Raw genomic sequence first — 20,086 nt, forward strand, 5'->3', positions numbered from 1 at the left:
TTTTCAATGAACTACTGTTTCAAAGTATGTGTTAGACTGCCAACAAATTACGAAATAGAGGTGAATCAACTCTTTTACCTCTCCTCTGATGGGGTCTGGGCTGCTGACAACAGCTGACTCTGCAACTGCAGGATGCTCACTCAGGGCACATTCTACCTCAAACGGTCCGATTCGGTAACTGGGAAATAAAACAGAAGGCAGGAGTTTATAAAGGTGAGCAAAAGGTTCACTCTGGAATGCTTACAATCAGTCAACACAGACATATCCACAGATGAAGAAAAAATTACCCAGAGGATAATATGATGTCATCTGATCTTGCAACAAACCAGAAATAGCCATCCTCATCCATATAGCCCCTGTCCCCAGTGATATAGAAATTGCCTCGTAGAGTTGAAGCTGTTTTTGTAGGATCATCCTATAAAACAAATAATAATTAAAATTATTATGAATGTGACCCTTCTGCTCAGTCGGATTTTTTTTCAATAAATTTTATTTTTTATTTTATTTATTACTGTATTTTTTTTTGGCCAGGGGGTAGGTAATTAGGTTTTCTATTTATTTTTAGAGGAGGTAGTGGGAATTGAACCCAGGACCTCATGTATACTAAGCATGCACTCTACCACTTGAGCTATACCCTCCCCTCAGTTGGATTTTTAAATTTTTAAGAAGGAAGAAAAGTTTGGTGGTTTTGAGAATCCTTGGAATAAAGAGGAGCTAGTGTGTGAAATAGGGATGAAAGGCTAGCATTGAGCCAGCCAAATATAAGAAAAGTAAACTCTAGCTACAAACACTAGGCATGCTGCCATCCTAAGAATTTTCTTAGATGAGTCACAAAATAAATATTGCAGGAGCTCGAGCTCAGAGTCTGCTAAATAAGTCTCTTGTTAACTGGTTAATATCTAAACACTGGTAGGAAAAGAGAGAATTCAATATCCAGAGTTAAAAGAAAGTTCCTACCCCTCATAATCCAAAGAACAGACAGGGTTTTGTTGTTGTTGTTGTTGTTTATTTGTTTTTATATTTGGTTTTGTTTTACACAAAAACAGAGAATTGATTCTGTAAATTTGGCAGGAAGAAAAAGGAAGTATTGTTACATGATGTAAAATTCACTGACAGTTAGAACCTGGACCTTTGACTATATTGATGTAAATTTTGCTCTAATTTGAATACTGTGATTAGAGATGAACTATGTTTGCGAACAGTAAGGAGCTTGAGAGGCCTCTAGTGAAAGAAATTTACTTAAGTCTCACTGCCCCATTCTTTCTCTCTCACTCCTCCCATGAAGGGAGACCCCTAATCAGATTACAGGAAAACGATTGTGTGCTGATTTATAGTGGAGAGGATTCATGATGTTAAGAGGGCTGTCTTCTTTCTAGGGCTCCCTTCCTCTCACCTTCATGGGCCTGGAGCAGTCATCTAGCCTAGGGGGGCCAATGTGCCCTTCTCTAATAAGCATTTGGGTGTTTCTCCAGTTCCCTGTCTGAGGGATAATGAATCTCTCAGGAAAAGGCCAAATACCTATTCCAGGTGTATTTTGTGGCAAATAGGGAGAGTTACCAAGCACTTTTGAGAAATACAAAGAAAATGAGATGTTATTTAATGTCTCTTACTATATAATGAGTAAAAAGGCCACATGGTCGGTTAGGTAGAACTTGGATGCCAATATCTCCTTCTTGTCCAGGTGGTAGAACATTGCCATTTGCATCTAAAATCTAGGATGAATAAAATAAAATAAAATAAAATAAAATAAAATTAAATTAAATTAAATTAAATTAAATTAAATTAAATTAAAATCCAGGATGAAACAATAATTTAAGGAAATTTTTATTTAATGTCACATCTGAAATCTTTGCTTTGCATGTTTTGTTTTTTTGCCATTTAAGAATGCAGACTTTAGAACATTTTATGTATACTTTAAATTCTTAAGAGAAATATATTTATTTAAATTCTTATTGAAAAATACAAAGTGCAGGTTAGCAAAATGTGATAGAAGAATAAAATTTTTCTTTAATTCTGCCACCCAGCAATAATCACATTTTGGTTATATCCTTTGAGATGATACAGACATAGGAAAAAAATAGGATCACTTTATAATAGAGTGTTTTGCAACCTGCTTTTATCATTTAGCAATATATCTTAATTATCTTTTCCTCTCAAATAAATATTTCATTACTGGTTTTCAAACTTTCTAAAACAAGTAGCTAGCATTTATTAAGCACTTACCACATCCTAAGTAATGAATGCTAATGCTGAAACTATTTCACATGTACTGTTTTCTTTAGTCCTTACAACAGCCCTATCTGGTTAGAACTATTATTATGCTCATTTTACACATGAGGAAACTGAAGTGCAGAGATTTTAAGTAACACAGTGTATGACTGAACTGGAATTCAAATCTCACAATCACTCTCCAGATCCTAAGCTTTTCATCATTGCAGTTCTCCGTGGAATCTCTCCAGGGAGTTCAATCCATTTTCTACAAATCCAAATAAGCATTTCTCAGGTTGATTGCTTATCTCATATATCTGATTTTGCTCCAGCTGACTTTTTAGCTGTTTCTAAATATGAAAACTCTACTCTGCTTTTATACACATCCTTCAAATCTGAGATGTAGCTTGCTGGCAAATAAGGGTATATTTATCTGGCCCTTTCCAGAAGGAAAAGGGCTTATGTCCCCAATGAGAAGCTTGCAAGGCAAAGGAATTCTAAATGTAAAAACTTACTCTTAAGTTCTTGCAAATAAAAAAGTATAACTTCCCTCCCAGGCGTCTCAGAAATATTTGGCTCCAGGTATCAAGAAATTATTGATAGGAAAGAGATGTTAAAGAGTTCCAATTATTTAACACAGACTACTATTTAATAGATGGGAAAACAGACAAAACAGTCTATCTCTGGGGAGATCACATTCCTCATCGTTTAAGGGTTCCTAGAATGTTTAAACAAGAAGATTATGAGCTTGGTCTCTGAAGTTGCAAAAACCTGACATCCAGCTGGTTGGAGTACACCCCCAGATGCCAAAATGTCACTAAAGATAATATTGGCTAGGTAACAAGGGGCCCAATAATAAGAGCCCTTGAGAAAGAGTTAAAAATGAAGGTGGCTGCTTTAGGGAAATGCAGATCAAAACTATAATGAGATACCACCTCACACTTAATAGGATGGCTCCTAACAAACAAAACAAAACAAAACAAAATAAAACAAAAAAAACCAAAACATAACAAGTGTTGGCTAAGATACGGAGAAATTGGAACCCCTGTGCACTGTTGGTGGGAATAAAATGGTACAGCCACTATGGAAAACAGTACAGCAGTCTCTAAGAAAATTAAAAATAAAATGACTATATAATCCAGTAATTCCATTCCTGGGTATACACTCAAAAGAATAGAAAGCAGGGTCTCAAAGAGATATCTGTATACCCATGTTCATCATAGCATTATTCACAAGAGCTAAAATGTGGAAGCAACCCAAGCATTCATCAACAGATGAATAGATAAGCAAAATGTTGTGTATACATACAACAAAATACTGTTCAGCCTCAAAAACTATTCAGCCTCAAACAATAGTTAAGTCTGTTTATAGAACTATTGTTAAGTCTGTTTATAGAATGTGGCTAATGTTCCCTACCCCTTCTCTTCTTAGAAAAGCTTTTCAAAGTTAAGGAATTCAAGAGAGAGGTAAATAACAATTAACAACACTTATCTTTTGGACCTTTAGTATGTGCTAAGCATTTTGGTATGCTCTTTAGAAATATTATCTGATTTTTGGGAGGGGGGTGGTAGGTAATTAGATTTATTTATTTATTTAAAAATTTTTAATGGAGGTACTGGGGATTGGACCGAGGACCTCGTGCATGCGAAAGCACACCCTCTACCACTGACCTATACCCTCCCTGCTAGAGATACTATTTCATTTCATCTTCACAAGAAACCTAGGAAATCAGTTCTGTTATTTATTATTAGGGTTAAACCAACTTGATGTGCCCATGACTAAGGCAGGGGGATGTCCTCAGGACTAAAACCAGGTAAGTCCCAGGCAAACTGGGACAAGAGGTTCACCCTGGTCCCTGTTGTAGAAATCAGGAAACTGAGACAACTTTTAACAACTTACCCAAAGACACTCAGCTGGCGAATAGCAGAGCCAGACCAAAACCAATAGGCAATCCTACCTTTAGACAAGGTTCCCATAGCAAAGTTAAAGTGAGGGAAAGAACCGAGCATCTGGTTTATTCCATAAACAGTGACATCAGCAATCAATCTCATGTAAACTTTCTCAAACATACCTGATTATAAGAATTACCTGGGATGCTCGTTTAAAACACAGATGTCAGGGTCCCACCCTAAATTTTCTGAAACAGTCTCTCTAGAGAAGGAGCCTGAGAATTTGTGTTTTTAACAAACACCTGAGAGAGGTGATCAGGCAGGCTTACTGACCCTGGCTGGCTTCCAACAAGGGGAAGAAAGTGTCACGCTGATGAAAGGCAGGACATGTCTCTTATCCCACATCTGGCTCCTTGGTTCCAAGGACTCAGCCATACAGCAAGACGTTTTATGTCCCACTGCTACGGCATCAGTCCCAAGGACATATCCCAGAATTTCTTTGTTCTCTTTCTCCCCCTGAAGTTTCTGTTTTAGAGCTGAGCTCCACGGGAGAAAAGAGCCAGTAATAGAAGATGACTGGCACCTCTGGAATGAAGATAATAATGGCAAAGCCTTCCAATAAAAGACCTCGCTGCCTGATCGGGGGCGGGGGGAGGGTTGGAGAGGCTACCTGGCTGGCAGGGCTCCCCAGTCTAGTGTTTTCTTTTCTCTCTGAGCAATAAAAGCAGCTCTTGTTTTCACTTTGTCCCTCTGCCTGTATTGAGAATTCTTTCTCAGTCGGCCGGCAAGAACCCACACATTTTGGGGGGGTGGGGGGGCTTGCCTACCCACCTGGTGGGCTTTCCAATTCAGGGGTCCTTCTATCCCCTAACACACCCCGGTGATTCTTTATGATCAGAGAAGCTTGGGAAATATTCATCTAATCTACAGCTAACCCTCATTAAGTTTGGTTCTGAGGTCTCTGAAACTCCTTCGTTTTGTGTTTGTGTTGATATTGTTTCCTTTTGCGTATTAATGTAATTTCCTTTGGCTATCCTTGGCTTTGTCTGGGTTGATCAGAGAGCAGCTTTAACCCTGTACAACGTGTGCTGATGGGATAAATAGGGATCAGGTAGTGAAAATGGCGGTGGTTACAGGAGAGCCAGGAACTGGTCAGGCAGTCCGTCAGGAAGAGAGGGAGAATGCTGCAGCCACTGTCAACTGTAGCCCCTTTTGGTCCACTTGACCCTTTTAGGAGTTCTGGAGCTCCCTAACCAGAAGGGGCAGGGTGGTGGTGGTGTTAAGAGTATGGACACCGGAACCAGACTGCTTGGGACTGAATCCTAGCACTAGCAGCTACGATCTGTATGACCTTGGTGTTTCCTTAACCTCTCTGGTCCTCATCTGTAAAATGGTTCTAATATTGCTGTGTCTCTCATAGGTTCCTTCTGGAAATTAATATTTATAAAATGCTTAGAACTACTTGGCATAAGCAACTGCTTTGGGAAAAAAAAAGACCAATAAACTAACATTTCTAACACATTTCCATCTCTACATGGAAGTTAAGATGTCATGAAAGGAGCATAATCATTCCTAAAACTAGGAGTATAAGGGAGCAGAAGTGGGGTAGGTGGTAAACAGATTGGGTTGTTAAATATTTTCCTGGAAAGGGATATACAAACCTTAACATCAAAGGCAGGTGAAGGCTTTCCCATTGATCCAGGCTTAATTTTCATTCCCTTAAAATTTCCACAGATTAGCACCTAGTGAAGAAGAATGGTAAAGTCAAGTAACATTACCAGTAACTTAAATGTATTCATTCATCCACCATGCATTTATTCAACAAATATTTATTGAGAACTTGCTATGGACCAGGCTCAAAATAAATTCTCTGCTCTCATGAAGTACAGAGATAGATACTAAACAAACAAATATGAGTTATAACACTAAATAAATTTATAACTACTAAAATACCCATATTTATGAAAACATTTGTACTTGTATTTGCATGATACTTATTATGCTGTCTCTATTTAAGAAATTTGTCAATTTTTGTTTTTATTTTATTTTTTGGCATTTTAATTCTTGACCAAGTACTACATTCTCCTGGTTTATAAATTGAAGCATTACATAAAGACACACTGAAAAATTTCTTTCAGCCTTTCTCTTGTCTGCTCCATCTTATCCTCTCCCTTTCCTACATAACAGCCACTTTTGTTACTATTTCACTCATTTCCTCTAGAATCTCTTCTCATTCTTATTTCTACAGGCTCTTTAGAGAACCCTTTTTACAGTATGTTTGTCAAGGAGCTGTCCGTCAAACTCTTAGTATTTCAAGTAACAAGGACAGGAACTCAGCATTTTCCTTTTTTTTTTTTTTGTAGGGGGTAGGTAATTAGGTTTATTTATTTAATTTTTTTTTTTAATGGAGGTACTGGGGATTGAACCCAAGACCTCATGCATGCTAAGCACACACTGTACCTCTTGAGCTATACCCTACCCCTAGCATTTTCCATTTTTGAGGCAGCCCTAAGAAAGTTCCCTATTACTTAAGTCAGAATATTTTTGTAGATCTAGTATTTTTTTATTTAAAAATATTTTAATGCCCTTACCTTTGTTAATTATATAGTGCTTTTTCTCAGTGAATGGCTATTTAAACTGTATATGTCACAGAGCAATTTTGCAACTAACATCCCTCAAGTTTTTGTTTTTTTTAAACTGTTCTAATCACTCCACTCCCTCCCTATTCATCAAACAATTGATAAAGATTTCATAAACACTTCAGCTTCTATTCATCTAACCGAATCTAGTCCAGCCTTGTCTTTTCAGCGAGGTCTGTATACCGTTTCAGTCTGTCCATATCCTTCGTAGATATCCAGACCCGTCTTATTTCTCCATTGTTCAGTCACTTCAGGGTTGATTGGTTCCCCGGCACTCAAACAGTGCTTTAAGCTTTTGAACTTAGAGCTTCTCAGAAGACAGATAACAAGTTAAATTTAGGAAGAAAATGGAGAAAAATGGAAATTAGGATTGTTTTAATGAAATTTCAACATAAAATTTGTTTTAGTTTTTTCCTAACTCCCCTCCCTCTCCAATACAAAATAAACAAACCATTCTATCATAAAAGGACTCCCAAAACATCAGATTTTTTTTCTTTTCTCCCCTTGATTTGTGAGGGAGATGTAATTTGTTGCGAAGAAAAGCCATGCTATTCCTAGGGAAGGTACCACATAGTAATATGTTAAATCAGTGATGAAAAGTTTACCAGTTGTCTGGTTAAATTGGCTGTGGAGTATTTATGCAATGGAATACTATGCAGTTGTTAAAAAGGAATAAAGAAGCTCCTGGATAGTACTGTCCAAAAGAACATTTTGTTATAACAGAAATTTGTATAATCTGAGCTGTCCATTATTGTCTCCTCTAACCCTGTGTGGCTATTGAGCACTTGAAGCATGACTAGCACAACTGAGGAACTGATTTTTTTTTTCATTGAGGTATAATTGACTATAATGTATTAGTTTTAGATGTACAATGTAATAATTTGTTATTTGTATATATGGTGAAATGATCAGCCCAGTAAGTCTAGTCAACATCTGTCACCCTACATAGTTACAAAAATATTTCTTCTTGTGATGAGAACTTTTAAAATCTACCCTCTTAGCAACTTCAAATATGGACTATAGTATTATTATTAACTATAGTCTGGAACAGAATTTTTAATTTACTTAAAATTTAAATACCTACATGTGGCTAGCGGTTACCAACTTGGACAGCATAGTTCCAGGATGTATTGTTAGGTGAAGAAAGAAAGGTGCAGAACTGTGTGCATATCATGTTCCCATTATAAAAGAGACAGGGAGAACATATTGGCTTGTGCATGCATAGATCTCGGGGAGAGGGCAAACTGAGATTGAGGACAAGATGTGGAGGAAGACTTTTCTCTATACATCCTTTTGTACCTATTGAATTTTATGCCATGTGAATTATTTCCTATTCAAAAATTAAATAAAATCAATTTAAAATTAGTTACCAATCCATACTTTCGAATGGAATTAGTAATAAAGGATGTTCATCTTTCCTCTCTGCTGGGATAGAGTTATAAATAGGGATGACTCCTCTATTTTCTTAGTGCAAGTAACAGTCATCATACAAAAGATTAAGACAGTTTCTTATTCATAACCACTGGGCTCAGAACTATACATGTGGCTGAATCCTCCCATTCCTCTCCCTGCTTGGGGAACCCGCCCTGAATGTAATAATTATCATTTACAGAATGTAAGCAAGAAGGAGGAGAAGGAGAAGACAGGGCTGGAACTATGTTTTTAGGCAGAGAGACCTTTTATGCTATAGCTTCCTCTTCCTCTCCCCTTCCCCCAGCTAAGTGCCCATTTGCCAACCAACCTTTCTTACCTGGTCTTATCATTCCGTACAAGCATTCGATATGCAGTTGGTGCTGAACAGAAGACTGTGATGGGAAACTTGCAAAGTGTCTGCAATTGAGAAGTGGTCTTACCACAATTTGTAATAAGTACCTAACAGTCTATGGTAGACACAGCAGAAACTTAAAACACTGTTTATTCTAACATAAATGCACTCATACCTTTCCTCTGTATTTCTTTTTCAGGCTTATTTGATTTTCCAGATGTGAAATACCTTAACTCATGTTGTTTACTCTGATTTCTTTAGGTTACTTTATTCACCAGTCCTGTCAGTGACAGCCCTAATGCATTTCTAAAAGTTGACCTCCTGTGCTCTGCCTTACTTGCAAGATGGAAGTTGGCTCAAACCGTGGCAAATAATGTGCAAATACACATGCTCCCTGGATCCATGGAGAAAAAACACTACTCCATGCAGATTTTGCCCAGCCTGTGTCCGAGGTATTCCACATCACATCTGAAGGGGTCAAGTCCAGCCAGAACCTGGGAAGACAAAGAATAGACTTGGTGTGTATATATGAAAACAAATTTAAAAGACCAACAAAGGAATCATCACCTTTGTAGCGTTGACACTTCAAGCTGCTGTTCTGTGAAAGTACCTTCCATTTACAGATAATCCTAAACCAAAACTGCTGTGGGTGTGTCCGGTCATTTTCGGAGATCCACTTGTTCCACTGGTAAAGAAAATGGCCATCATCTCATTGTGTTTTGTCTTCACACAAGTGTGGTTGTCACTGGCATGTCTATGAAGGAAGAATTACAATAATTCTGCACATTAAACACAGTGTCATAGACTGTTACGACAGAAAAGAATTTACTCTGATCTCTTCATCTCATGAGTCAGGCCCCAGTGTCCTAGGTTGAACTCCAAGGTAAAAGCCATCTCTCTCTCTCCATCTTTTGAGGTGATTTCCAGAAGCAAACTAAACTTTGCCATCAATATCCCATTTATAACAAGCTGACTTCATAGCTTTTTACTGTATGATGAAGAAAATTTGAAGCAGTTAAAAAACTCAAGAATTTTATCATACTTTCAACAGAAGGAAGATTCTACGATCTTGTAAGCATGGATATGTGAAGAATTTCCCCTTCCCCTTCACTGTGGATGCTTTAAAATGTATGTTTTAAAAAATGAGACAGTAAAAAGAATAAAATAATGCTGTTTGCAGCAACATGGATGGACCTGGAGATCGTTATTCTAAGTGAAGTAAGCCAGAAAGAGAAAGAAAAATGCCATATGATATCACTTATATGTGGAATCTAAAAAAAAAAACCAAAAAGGACACAAATGAACTTATCTACAAATCAGAAACAGACTCAGACATAGAGAACAAACTTGTTACCAGAGGGTAAAGAGGGTGGGAAGAGATAAATTGGGAATTCAAAAATTGCACCTCCTGGGCAGTGATGGAAATGTTAGCTATCGTGATTATGGTGATGGTTTTCATGGGTGTATACATCTGTCAAAATTCATCAAATTGTACATCTGAAATATGTGTAGTTAACTGTACAGGAACCATACCACAATAGAAGTGTTTAAAAAAAAAAGAAAAAGAAGGTTAATGGTTGCCAGGAATTCAAGGTAGGGGGAGGATGTGGAAATAAAAGGATAGAATGTAGGAGTTCTTTTAGGGTAATGGAAATGAGCTGTGTCCTGATTGAGGCAGTAGTTACATGAATCTGTACACGTATTTATTCATAGAACTATAATGCCCCCAAAATTTCATTTTATTATGTGATCATTTAAAAATTAAAATAAATTCATCTCATTAAAAAACAATGAGTATGTTAGTAGAAGTCATGGGTAATGATTTAAGGATGGCAAACTACAGCCCACAGGACAAATCTGGCCTGACTTCCGTTTTTGCAGGTAACGTTTTATTGGAACACAGCCATGTCCATTCTTTTACATACTGTCTATGGCTGCTCTCCACACTATGACAGCAGAGGTGAGTACATGTACTATATATTTACTATCCATCCCTTGTATAGAAAACATTTGCTGACCCCTCAAAAGGATGGTTTTTCTGTTTCCCACAAGAGAGTCTACATAGGTCTGAATACAGCACACAATAAGACCGAAGAGGATCTAAGTCTCTGCCCAGGGAAGGAAAAGCCTTAAAGAGAAAGAAAACATTTTAGTTCTGAAGGATAAGTGGGCTTCTATGTATGCTATACATCAGGGCAGCTGAGAGGAGGTAAACTCTGCACGTTGAGTGTCTAAGAAGCATACCGATTTTTACCTGGGAATATTGAGCTGAGAATGAATGAATCAGAAATATCTGGCCATGAGACATACAGAAAAGCTATTTTTAAATTCTAACAAAGCTAAACCAAATGTTTAATTTATGGTTCCATATTTTTTTTCTTTAAAAAAAGTTAGTACCTATAGCTGTGTACCTACACTTTGATCATAAATATGGTTGCTCTTGAAATCTAAGGCAGGTTTATCGTGCCAGTCTCTCAGAAGCAGTGAACTTAGCAGTTAGGAATTCTGTGGGCTCAGAAGCCGGACTGCCTGAGTTTGGAACCCAGCTCTTCCAGATCGTAGCATTTGACCTGATTTATCTGCATAATCACAGTACCTGTCCCCTAAGTTGCTGCGAGATTTAAATGAGTTAGTATATTGGAAGTGCTTTGTATAGTCAGGTTGCTCAAGGTGGGTGTTCTCTCGCTCTCTGAACATCCTCTGCTTGACCAGTGCCTGCCTCATCTATACCCCACTCATGTGACTGACCTTCCTACACACTTGCCCTAGGCCCCAGCTAGTGACTGTCTGTTTTTCTAATTTTCATTTTTCTGCTCAATCATGGGTCGACTATCTGATCAATGTTGCCTTTCTTTTGGGCGAAGCTGTTCTATAACAATTAAGGCTACTCACTTCATCATCTCCTTGAGGTTCTCCCACCCTTCTCTGGGTTTCTGAGACACAATTAGCTTGGAGTGCAGATTTTCACATTCAGATGCAACGGCATCTACGGCTGGAGCTAAAACTTCATTGGTGATAATGCACTTTGCTTTTGAAGATTGTAGTCTGTAAAGGATGTCTTTCTGGGTCAACTGAGTGGTTCCTGGAATTAAAACTGTCCCTAAAGGAGAAGAAAAGAAAATGTTTAGAAAGGATTTCTTTCATCATATTAATTATGTGGACGGAAAATGTTGCCTGTCATATCAGTAACCATAGGATGTGGAATCCTCAAGCCATCAGCCACTGTAGCCACCCCCAACTGTGGTTCACAATGGAGAAAAGCAGGATTTGAGTCCTCAGTTTTGTCCACCAAATACAACATAATTCTCAACTTTTAGGTTGTGCATATTTTTCCACAATTAGGGTAGTGTAGATAACTCAGGTGCATTCTGCATTTCTCAGAGTGAGTTGGTCAGTTTTCCAGGCAAGGTGTCTATTTGTCTTCCTTTCATTATTCTGCTTTTGCCTTTCAAGGGACCTCAAAGTCTATGACCCTTTTGACCAAACATGAAAAGATGTTCAATACTAGATAATTATCTTTTATCTGTAGAACATTCATCACATTCAACTTAAAGAGAGTTTTGATTGAAAAGTAATATTAACCAAGATTTATTGAGTACTTGAGTGTTTTGCATGTTTTAACTCATTGAATCCCTACCAAAAAACCCAAAACATAAAAGCTATTGTTGACTAAAAAAAATGCACAAGCTAAAAGTTGAGAATTATGATTAATTTGGTGGACTTTCTGAGGACTCAAGCCCAGGAGGCAGCCTCTCAGATAGCTCCGAGGGACTATTCCGAAGGGGTAAGGAAGGAGCCACCATACGTAGAGGGTTTTGCAACAAAAAGGAGGTAGTCGGAACATCAATTACTATTAATTAAAGAAAACCAGATATCTCAAGTTAATGAATTTAGTGTTTTTCTATGTAGGGGAAGATGCAAGCATCTGGGTTCACTGAAATTATTCCTTTGAAAAGCACCATAACTATCTGTTCTTTCCCATCTTGAGTTCCCTCAGGGCTCACTGCTGGGGGCGGCTGTAGTGGCTGATGGCTCAGTGGCTGCAACATCCTTTGTTTACTGACATGGCAGGTGGCTTTCTTAGTCCACACTATAAATAACTTGCCCAAGATCACTGAAGTAGCAAATGGCAGTGCACAGACTGAACCCTGCAGCCTGACTTCAGAGCTGTACATTTAACCAAGTCAGTTCAGTGCCTCTTAAAACATACACGAATGTTTTATGGTTTCTTTCCAAAGGGAAGGATTGAGGCATTTATCTTTTCTGTGCTTCCACTATTTGTCTTTCTCTGTCTGACTTATTTCACTAAGCATAATATTCTCTAGGTCCATCTAAGTAGCTGCAGTGGCAGAATTTTATTCTTTCTTATGGCTGATTAATATTCACACACCCCCCCCCCCACATCTTTATCCAACTGTTTGTTGACGGGTACTTGGATTGCTTCCATGTCTTGGATATTGTAAATAGTGTTTCTGTGAACATCAGAGGGCATGTCTCTTTTTGAATTAGTGTTTTTATTTTTTCCAGGTATATACCCAGGAGTGGAATTTTGGGCTCATATGGTAGTTCTATTTTTAATTTTTGAGGAACTTCTATACTGTGGCTGCACCAGTCTACATTTCCACCAATAATGTACAAGGATTCTCTTTTATCCACACCCTCTCCAACATTTGTTATTTGTAGACTTTTTGATGACAGCCATTCTGATAGGTGTGAGGTGATAGCTCACTGGTTTTGTTTTGTATTTCTCTAATAATTAGTGATAGTGAGCATCTTTTCATACGCCTGTTGGCCATCTCATGTTGGCTCTGTTCCCTATAAGTGTGTGTTTTTCTTCTTCCTGCACAGGGACCTTTGCCACAAAGGACGGGAGTGGTGAAGCAAGTGGGGCCTGTGAGCCTACAGAGGTCCGGTGTTCTGCTTGTGTGGGCACCTGCAGCTCCACACAGACACAGCCCACCATTGTATCTTGTCCCTGGTCATGGTTGCCCTAGATCTAGGGCCATGCTGTGGCACGGAGTGCGTGGGGCTGGAGCATTCGGCTGGCTTGGGCTGGGGCACACAGTGAGATGGTCTCGGGAAATCTAGAAGCTGCTAGGGCACACCTCTCTCCACCCTGCCTGGGGGGCAAGCCAGCACCCCTGGAATCCAGGCTTCGCCAGCCCTTCTACCTGTCCCAGCCATCTCCAAGCAGCCAATGGAGCTTGTCTCCTATGAGTAGGACTCCATGTATGTATGTAGTAGTATGACTAGGATGCCTGGTCTGCGCCCTGACCTGTTCATTCCCCAGGGCAGGTGTCCACTTGGGTGACCTCCCTTTTCCTCTGAGTCCCCTCCCAGGGGTAGGCACAGGTCCTCATGTGATCACTTTTCCTCTTGTCCTACCTGTTTATGGGTGTATCTTTCTTACAGCCTTGGTTGTACAGGAGCCCTTCTGCCAGTTTCCAATTAATTTTTAGTGAAAATTGTTCCACTCATAGATGTATTTTTGATGTGTTCGTGGGGAGAGATGGACTTCATGTCCTCACACCTGGCCATCTTCAAGAAGCCCTCAACATTTCTTATAAGGCAGATGTAGTGGTGATGAACCCCTTCAGCTTTAGTTTTCCGGGAAAGTCTATATTTCTCCTTTGTATCTGAAGGATAACTTTGATGGATACAATATGTTTGGCCAACAGTTTTTATCTTTAAATATTTTGAGTATATCATTTTACTCTCTCCTGCCTGCAGAATTTCTGCTGAGACATCTGCTGATAACCTAATGGGGCTTCCTTTGTAGGTGACTGTCTTTTTTCCCTGGCTGCCTTTAAAATTCTTTATCATCGACTTTTGACAGTTTTATATAATGTGTCTTGAATAACGTCTTTTTGCTTTGAGGTAATTAGGTGTTCTCTTAGCTTCCTGGACTTGTACATCCAGTTCTTTCCCCAGATTTGGAAAGTTCTAGCTATTATTTCTTTAAATAAAGTCTCTTCTCCTTTCCCCATCTCATCTCTATTTGGTATACCCATTATCCTTATGTTGTCTTTCCCAATAGAGTCAGATAGTTCTCTCTCTCTTTTTTTAAATTTATTTTTTATTTTACCTTTTTTTGGTGGGGGAGGTCATTAGGTCTACTTATTTATTTATGATTAGTTTTTTTTTTTAATGGAGGTACTGGTGGTTGAACCAAGGACCTCGTGTATGCTAAGCATGTGCTCTACCACTTGAGCTATACCCTCCCCCAAGATAGTTCTCTCATAATTTCTTCATTTAAAATCCTCCTTAGTTCTCTTTTCTCTCCTATCCGAATCATCTCTAGATTTCTGTATTTGAGCTTCTTTATTCTCTCTTCCATTTGGTCTGCTCTATTTCCAATGCTTTCTATTGCATTCTTTATATCCTTTATTGAGTGCTTTGGCTCCAGAATTTCTATTTGTTTCTTTTTTAGAGGTTCAGCCTTTTAGTAAAATATTCCTTCTGTTCATTAATTTTATTATTGAGCTAATTGAAATGACGCTTAGGTTTTTTTTTTTTAATAGCTAGCTCATTAACAGCTATTTTGAATTCTCTATCAGATTGCAATCTTCCATGATTTAAGTCTGGTTTCTGAAGAATTGTCACTTTCTTTTCGTTTTTACTGAGTCACTGTGCTTTTTCACAGTGCTTGATGAGTTGTTCCTCTACCCACACATTTGAAGGAGCCAGTATCTTTCTTACTAAGTAAGATTTGTTTAGTTTGATCCTAACAATTCAACAGGTGGGAAATTAGAGGACTTTCTTCTGTTTTTCAGTAGGTGGAACTATAGCACAGGTCTTTGATTTCTCTAACCCGAGCTGCCTCTGACTGTACTTGAGAATCAGCATTTTCCACCCTTCACCTCCTCTGCCAGGGGTCTTAGGGGAGCCCTCACTGTTGCTGCTTGTGCCTTTGAGGCCCTTGGTACCTTGCTGCTGCCAGTGTTATGGCTGTTGCTCCTGTCACCACTGAGGGCACCGGGATGGTGAGCACCTCTGTCCCATCAGGGTTGTTAGGTTTGCGGGTGTTGGGAGTCTTAGGTGCCACTGTGGCTGATGGGGCTAGAGTCCCAGGCCCTGCTGCTGCAGCTGCCTAGGCCCCTTTGGCTGCAGCTGGGAAGCTGGAGTTGTGTGCGCCACCTCCCCGGCTACTACTGGGTTCCCTGGAGCTGTACTCTCATCCACTGTGGCTGAAGGGCCAGGGTCACAGGCACCCTCTCTCCTGTTCCTTTGGCTCCACTTCCTATGTTCCAATCCACCCACCTTCAGATATACTGATGTGTGGGTCTCTCTGGCATCCTGGTGTGTTGGGCAGAGGAACCTTTGTTGAGTTACGGATATTTTACTAGTTGTGGACTGAAGAGGAGAGACGAAGGAAACAGCTCGCACTACCATGATGCTGACTTCCCCCACCTAGATGATTTTTAAGAACTATTCCTATTTTGCAATTTTATGAAAATTCTAGAAAATGCTAGAGCGGGCACTAGGTCCTACCACTGACTTTCTGAATGCTTTTAGGCAAATGACTGAATGTTCCTTTTCCCCCATCCATGAAAGCTTTTCCCTCCCTGTTCATAAAATGAGACTTCCCCTTCCTAACCAGAATGCTTTTGTGAAGATAAAATGAGCAAATGGGTGAATATTTATTCCAGAGGGATCACATGCATTATAGAAACTTCTTCAAAATCTGTGGACTGAGATTGGGTGTTATACTAACTTTTTGTGGTAAATATTACTTAAAGTAAAGGAACATCTCATAGGAAATTAATATTTTTAAAAATAATTATATACTGAGATTTCTGTTGTAAAGGGATTTGGCCTATAATACAAAAGAGTTTGAAAATTAAATGTGATATGAATTTGTTGTTGGCACTGGGGGCTACAGGGCAGTATATTTCTGAGAACTGAGAAATAAGAGGAATAGATTGCCTTCCAAGAGCTAAACTGTACGCACAACATAAAATAGATCAGAACAGAGATACTGATAGTGTCAAAAAACAAGGATTCACAGAGCAGCAAGATTAAACCATACTCTGATATATTAATACAGAATCGATCTCAGAAGGGGATACTGCAGCCACAGAATGTAGAAAAAGGAGACTACTAAGCAAATCCTGGCAGTACTCACCCAAGCATGCCTAGGGGAGAAGTATCTGACATGGGATTTCACATATGATAGTCCCTGGGATAAGGTGGACCCCAGTCAGTACCCACATTCACACTGGATTGTTTTCATTTCCTCAAATCTACAAGTTATTTCTTACCTCAGGACCTTTGTGGAAGCTTTTCCATTTACCTAGAATGCTCCCATCAACTGCACCTTCTCCCACTGACTAACGCATCCCTTAGGTTTCAGCTCAAATATCCCCCTGACCTTCTCTCAGACTATGGAGCTATTCCTCTGATACATTCTGATGGCTCCTGTGCTATTTCCTTTTTATAGTACTGGTCACATTGACCCCACTATGTGTTTACTTAACTCCTGACACTCTCTCTCCCACTGGACCCTAAACCCCAAAGCTCCTAAAACATATCAAGTGCCCAATAAACACCTCTTGCTTGAGTCATGAGGAGGGATAATGCTAAAATATAGCATTTCGAAATCGTCTCAGGAGATGGTAAGGAAATGAAGTAAAGCAATGGCAATGGAATTAGAGAAGAGGCAGCATGCTGGGGGGTGGGGGAGGTCAAATTTACAAGATGTAGGAACTGATTAGGGAGGAGGAATTGCAGATGACCAGCTTAGGGCATCAGACCAATGGTTATTAACCACGAGAGGAATAAAGGTGTGAAACAAGAACTAGGATGGGTTTTTTGAGTTTGTGACTGGTTGGGTTTCAGATGACCACGGGTCCTATAGGAGGAGAAAAGAAGTAGATATAAAGGTGTTTCATTGTTGCTTGCCATTCACTTAAATCTATTCCATCATGAGAAACCCAATTCATAGTCTGGGTCAAAAGATATGGCATGTTTCCAACACATGTTTAAGTTCCTGAGAATCATATCATGTTGTGACAGTTCCTCAAATAATTTGCCCAAATAAAATCATGTCTCATGATTACTTAGATGTTCTGAAAAATCTTTCATCCAGCCTAATTTAAATATGATCAGACTGCAAATACTACTAACCTGTTCGCATACAGGCTATATTTGCAAGCCACCACTCTGGGATCCTGGGAAGAATCACAATTACTCGATCACCCCTTTGCAGGGCACAGGCTTCTGTAAGGATATTTGCAAATTTCCTAGACAAAGATCCCAGGTCCTCAAAACTCCATCTCACTTCTTCTCCATTTCCATTTATCCACCAGAAGGCTGGATTAGAAGGTCTCTTTCCAGCCTGAGGAAAAATAAACCAGTCATAGATTCAGGGTGGTTATGCAGCTCAATTCTATTTCAACTGACTTAATGGAATATTTTCTCTGAAGAAAATTCACAGGTCATTGTTAGTTAGGACATACTTGGAGTATTTGGGAATAACTCTAGGGTCCTCATTTCTAGACGTTGAGAGACATGTCATTTCTTCTGGCACATGTCATTTCTCATTTAGCCTGATTATTTTTCTTTCTATAGACTTAGAATTCTTTCATCCCTGTAGATTTCTCTCAGTACTCTTTCTGTGCCTCATTTCCTACCATTTCTGGCTCTTGGATTCCCTCTTCACTATACTCCTTTTTGTTCTTAAAAAAGTTCACCTATAATCCTATGTTTTTGTAACCCAGGCTTTCTCAACCACGGAACATGTTGAGCCAGGTGTCCTGTGCATTATGAGATATTTAGCAGCACCCCTGGCCTCCATCGTTAGGACATACCCTCCCCTAACTATGGCAACAAAATTGTCTCCAGACATTCCCCAGTGTCCTCTGAGGGAAAAATCACTCTTAACTGAGAAACTGCAGTTTGACTGGCCCTTGCTCCATACCTTTTCCATATTGGTCCATTGGTCAAGGACATCTTTAGCAAAGTTGAAATATTCTGGAACCTCCAATTTGAAGTCCTGTTTCATGGATTCATAGTTGGAGAAATTCTGAGGGATCCCTGGTCTATAATCTTTATGCAATGCTCTCACAGAACCAGGAATTGTCAGGCACTGAAAATACTTGGCACGAAGTAATGTCTGCATGGTGACAAGAGCTAGCTTCAGCCTTGTTGGATGTTTTAACACTCAGGATTTCCACAGAGACCGATCCATCTAAAAGAGAAGCAGAAGGACATGCATTTGTTTCTGTCTTGAAGTCAGCCATATCTCAAAATAGCTAAGTTTTTTAAAATTATTATTATTATTATCATCATTATTATTCATAATAGTACTACTTTTCTGAGCCATAACTACGTTCCAAATACTGTGCTCAGTGTTCTACTTACATACAGTTTATCATTAAAGCTTCAGAGTAACCCTGTGAGGTGGATACAATTACCACATCTGCATAAAGAAAAGGAGGAGTAAGAGGTTGTCTCAGTCAGCTCTGGCTGCTGTAACAAAAATACCATTGATTGTGTGGTTTAAACAACAGACATTTATTTCTTACAGTTCTAGGGGCTGGGAAGTCCTAGATGAAGCTGCTGGCTGATTCAGTTATCTGGTGAGGGCTCTGTTCCTGGCTTGTAGATGCTTGCCTCCTCTTGGTGTCCTTACATGGTGGAGAGACAGAGAGTTCTGGTCTCTCTTCCTCTTCATAAAAGATACTAATCCCATCAGGGCCCCCACCCTTCATGACCTCATCTAAACCTAATTACCTTCCAAAGGCCCCATCTCCAAATACCATCACATTGTGGGGTTAAGGCTTCAACAGAAGAACTGGTCAGGGCAGTGGGTAGGGGGTGGGGATACAAACATTCAGTCTGTAACAGGCATTGGTTGGGTTGGAATCCAGAACTGTTTGGTCCCAGCCCACTCTTCTTCTGACTCCTAAGTGCTATTCCCTCCCATGTACATTTCTAAAGAAGTAAAGATCTAGATCACCCAGTTACTCTCAGTGAAAGCAAAGGGCTAAGCTTTTTACCCAGTATCTTTCGCCTAAAGATTTCAAAAGCAGTGCAGAAATATTCAGGAGAATTTTTCATAGTGGGTGATCCATCGATGAAGAAACCAAGGTTGCTCACTACCAGTTCTGCAAGAAAGCACTGTTAAAAGATCCTCTAGTTTATAGTCTACAGTTCCCATGCTCTAATTAGGAGCCCACGCTTGAGTCCAGGCTTGGAGCTGCATTTACCAAGGATTAATAATAGGGTTTTAGCCTTTAGGACTTTTGTTGGGGAGGCCTTTCTGGGCCACCCAGCCATCCCGGTTTCTGTGGGAAATCATTTGATCACAATGTCATTTACTCGTCTCATAAAGAAGGCTGTTATAAAAACACAGTTCTAGGGGTTATAGGGTTTTCCTCTTGATACTTTCTGTAATCTTCCAAGTTTCCTATAATGAAATACTACTCTCACAATCGTTAAACCATCATTTCAAACTCCAATTCTAGCTCTATCGTACGTAAGGCAGAGTCGCTACATGGAAACATTTCTGTATTGATAAATTGCCAAACAAGGGACGCCAGCCAGTGAGTTTCACCCTAAATGGACTTGGCATTTGGGGATCA

At 39.4% G+C, this 20,086-nt stretch overlaps 1 protein-coding gene across 7 annotated transcripts in view; it reads right to left on the bottom strand.

The window, feature by feature from the left end:
• ACSM3 (acyl-CoA synthetase medium chain family member 3) overlaps positions 1–20,086 on the bottom strand; it is a 42,332-nt gene that overhangs the window by 4,966 nt on the left and 17,280 nt on the right. For 6 of the 7 annotated variants that reach the window (XM_032460920.1, XM_014552903.2, XM_032460916.1 and 3 more), the window contains 11 exons: positions 18,421–18,690; positions 17,628–17,838; positions 11,394–11,601; positions 9,112–9,255; positions 8,839–8,995; positions 8,487–8,566; positions 6,920–7,043; positions 5,759–5,839; positions 1,611–1,712; positions 288–415; positions 79–178 (listed from right to left, as the gene is read on the bottom strand). In XM_032460920.1, coding sequence (XP_032316811.1) covers positions 79–178; positions 288–415; positions 1,611–1,712; positions 5,759–5,839; positions 6,920–7,043; positions 8,487–8,566; positions 8,839–8,995; positions 9,112–9,255; positions 11,394–11,601; positions 17,628–17,838; positions 18,421–18,621 — 1,536 coding nt within the window. In that variant the 5' untranslated portion in view covers positions 18,622–18,690. Of the gene's footprint in view, positions 1–78; positions 179–287; positions 416–1,610; positions 1,713–5,758; positions 5,840–6,919; positions 7,044–8,486; positions 8,567–8,838; positions 8,996–9,111; positions 9,256–11,393; positions 11,602–17,627; positions 17,839–18,420; positions 18,691–19,027; positions 19,579–20,086 lie in introns of those variants that run through there. The other variant, XM_014552904.2, reaches the window with a different exon arrangement.

The sequence above is a fragment of the Camelus ferus genome, chromosome 18 (assembly GCF_009834535.1).
Source record: "Camelus ferus isolate YT-003-E chromosome 18, BCGSAC_Cfer_1.0, whole genome shotgun sequence".
In the NCBI taxonomy this organism is placed as follows: Eukaryota; Metazoa; Chordata; class Mammalia; order Artiodactyla; family Camelidae; genus Camelus; species Camelus ferus.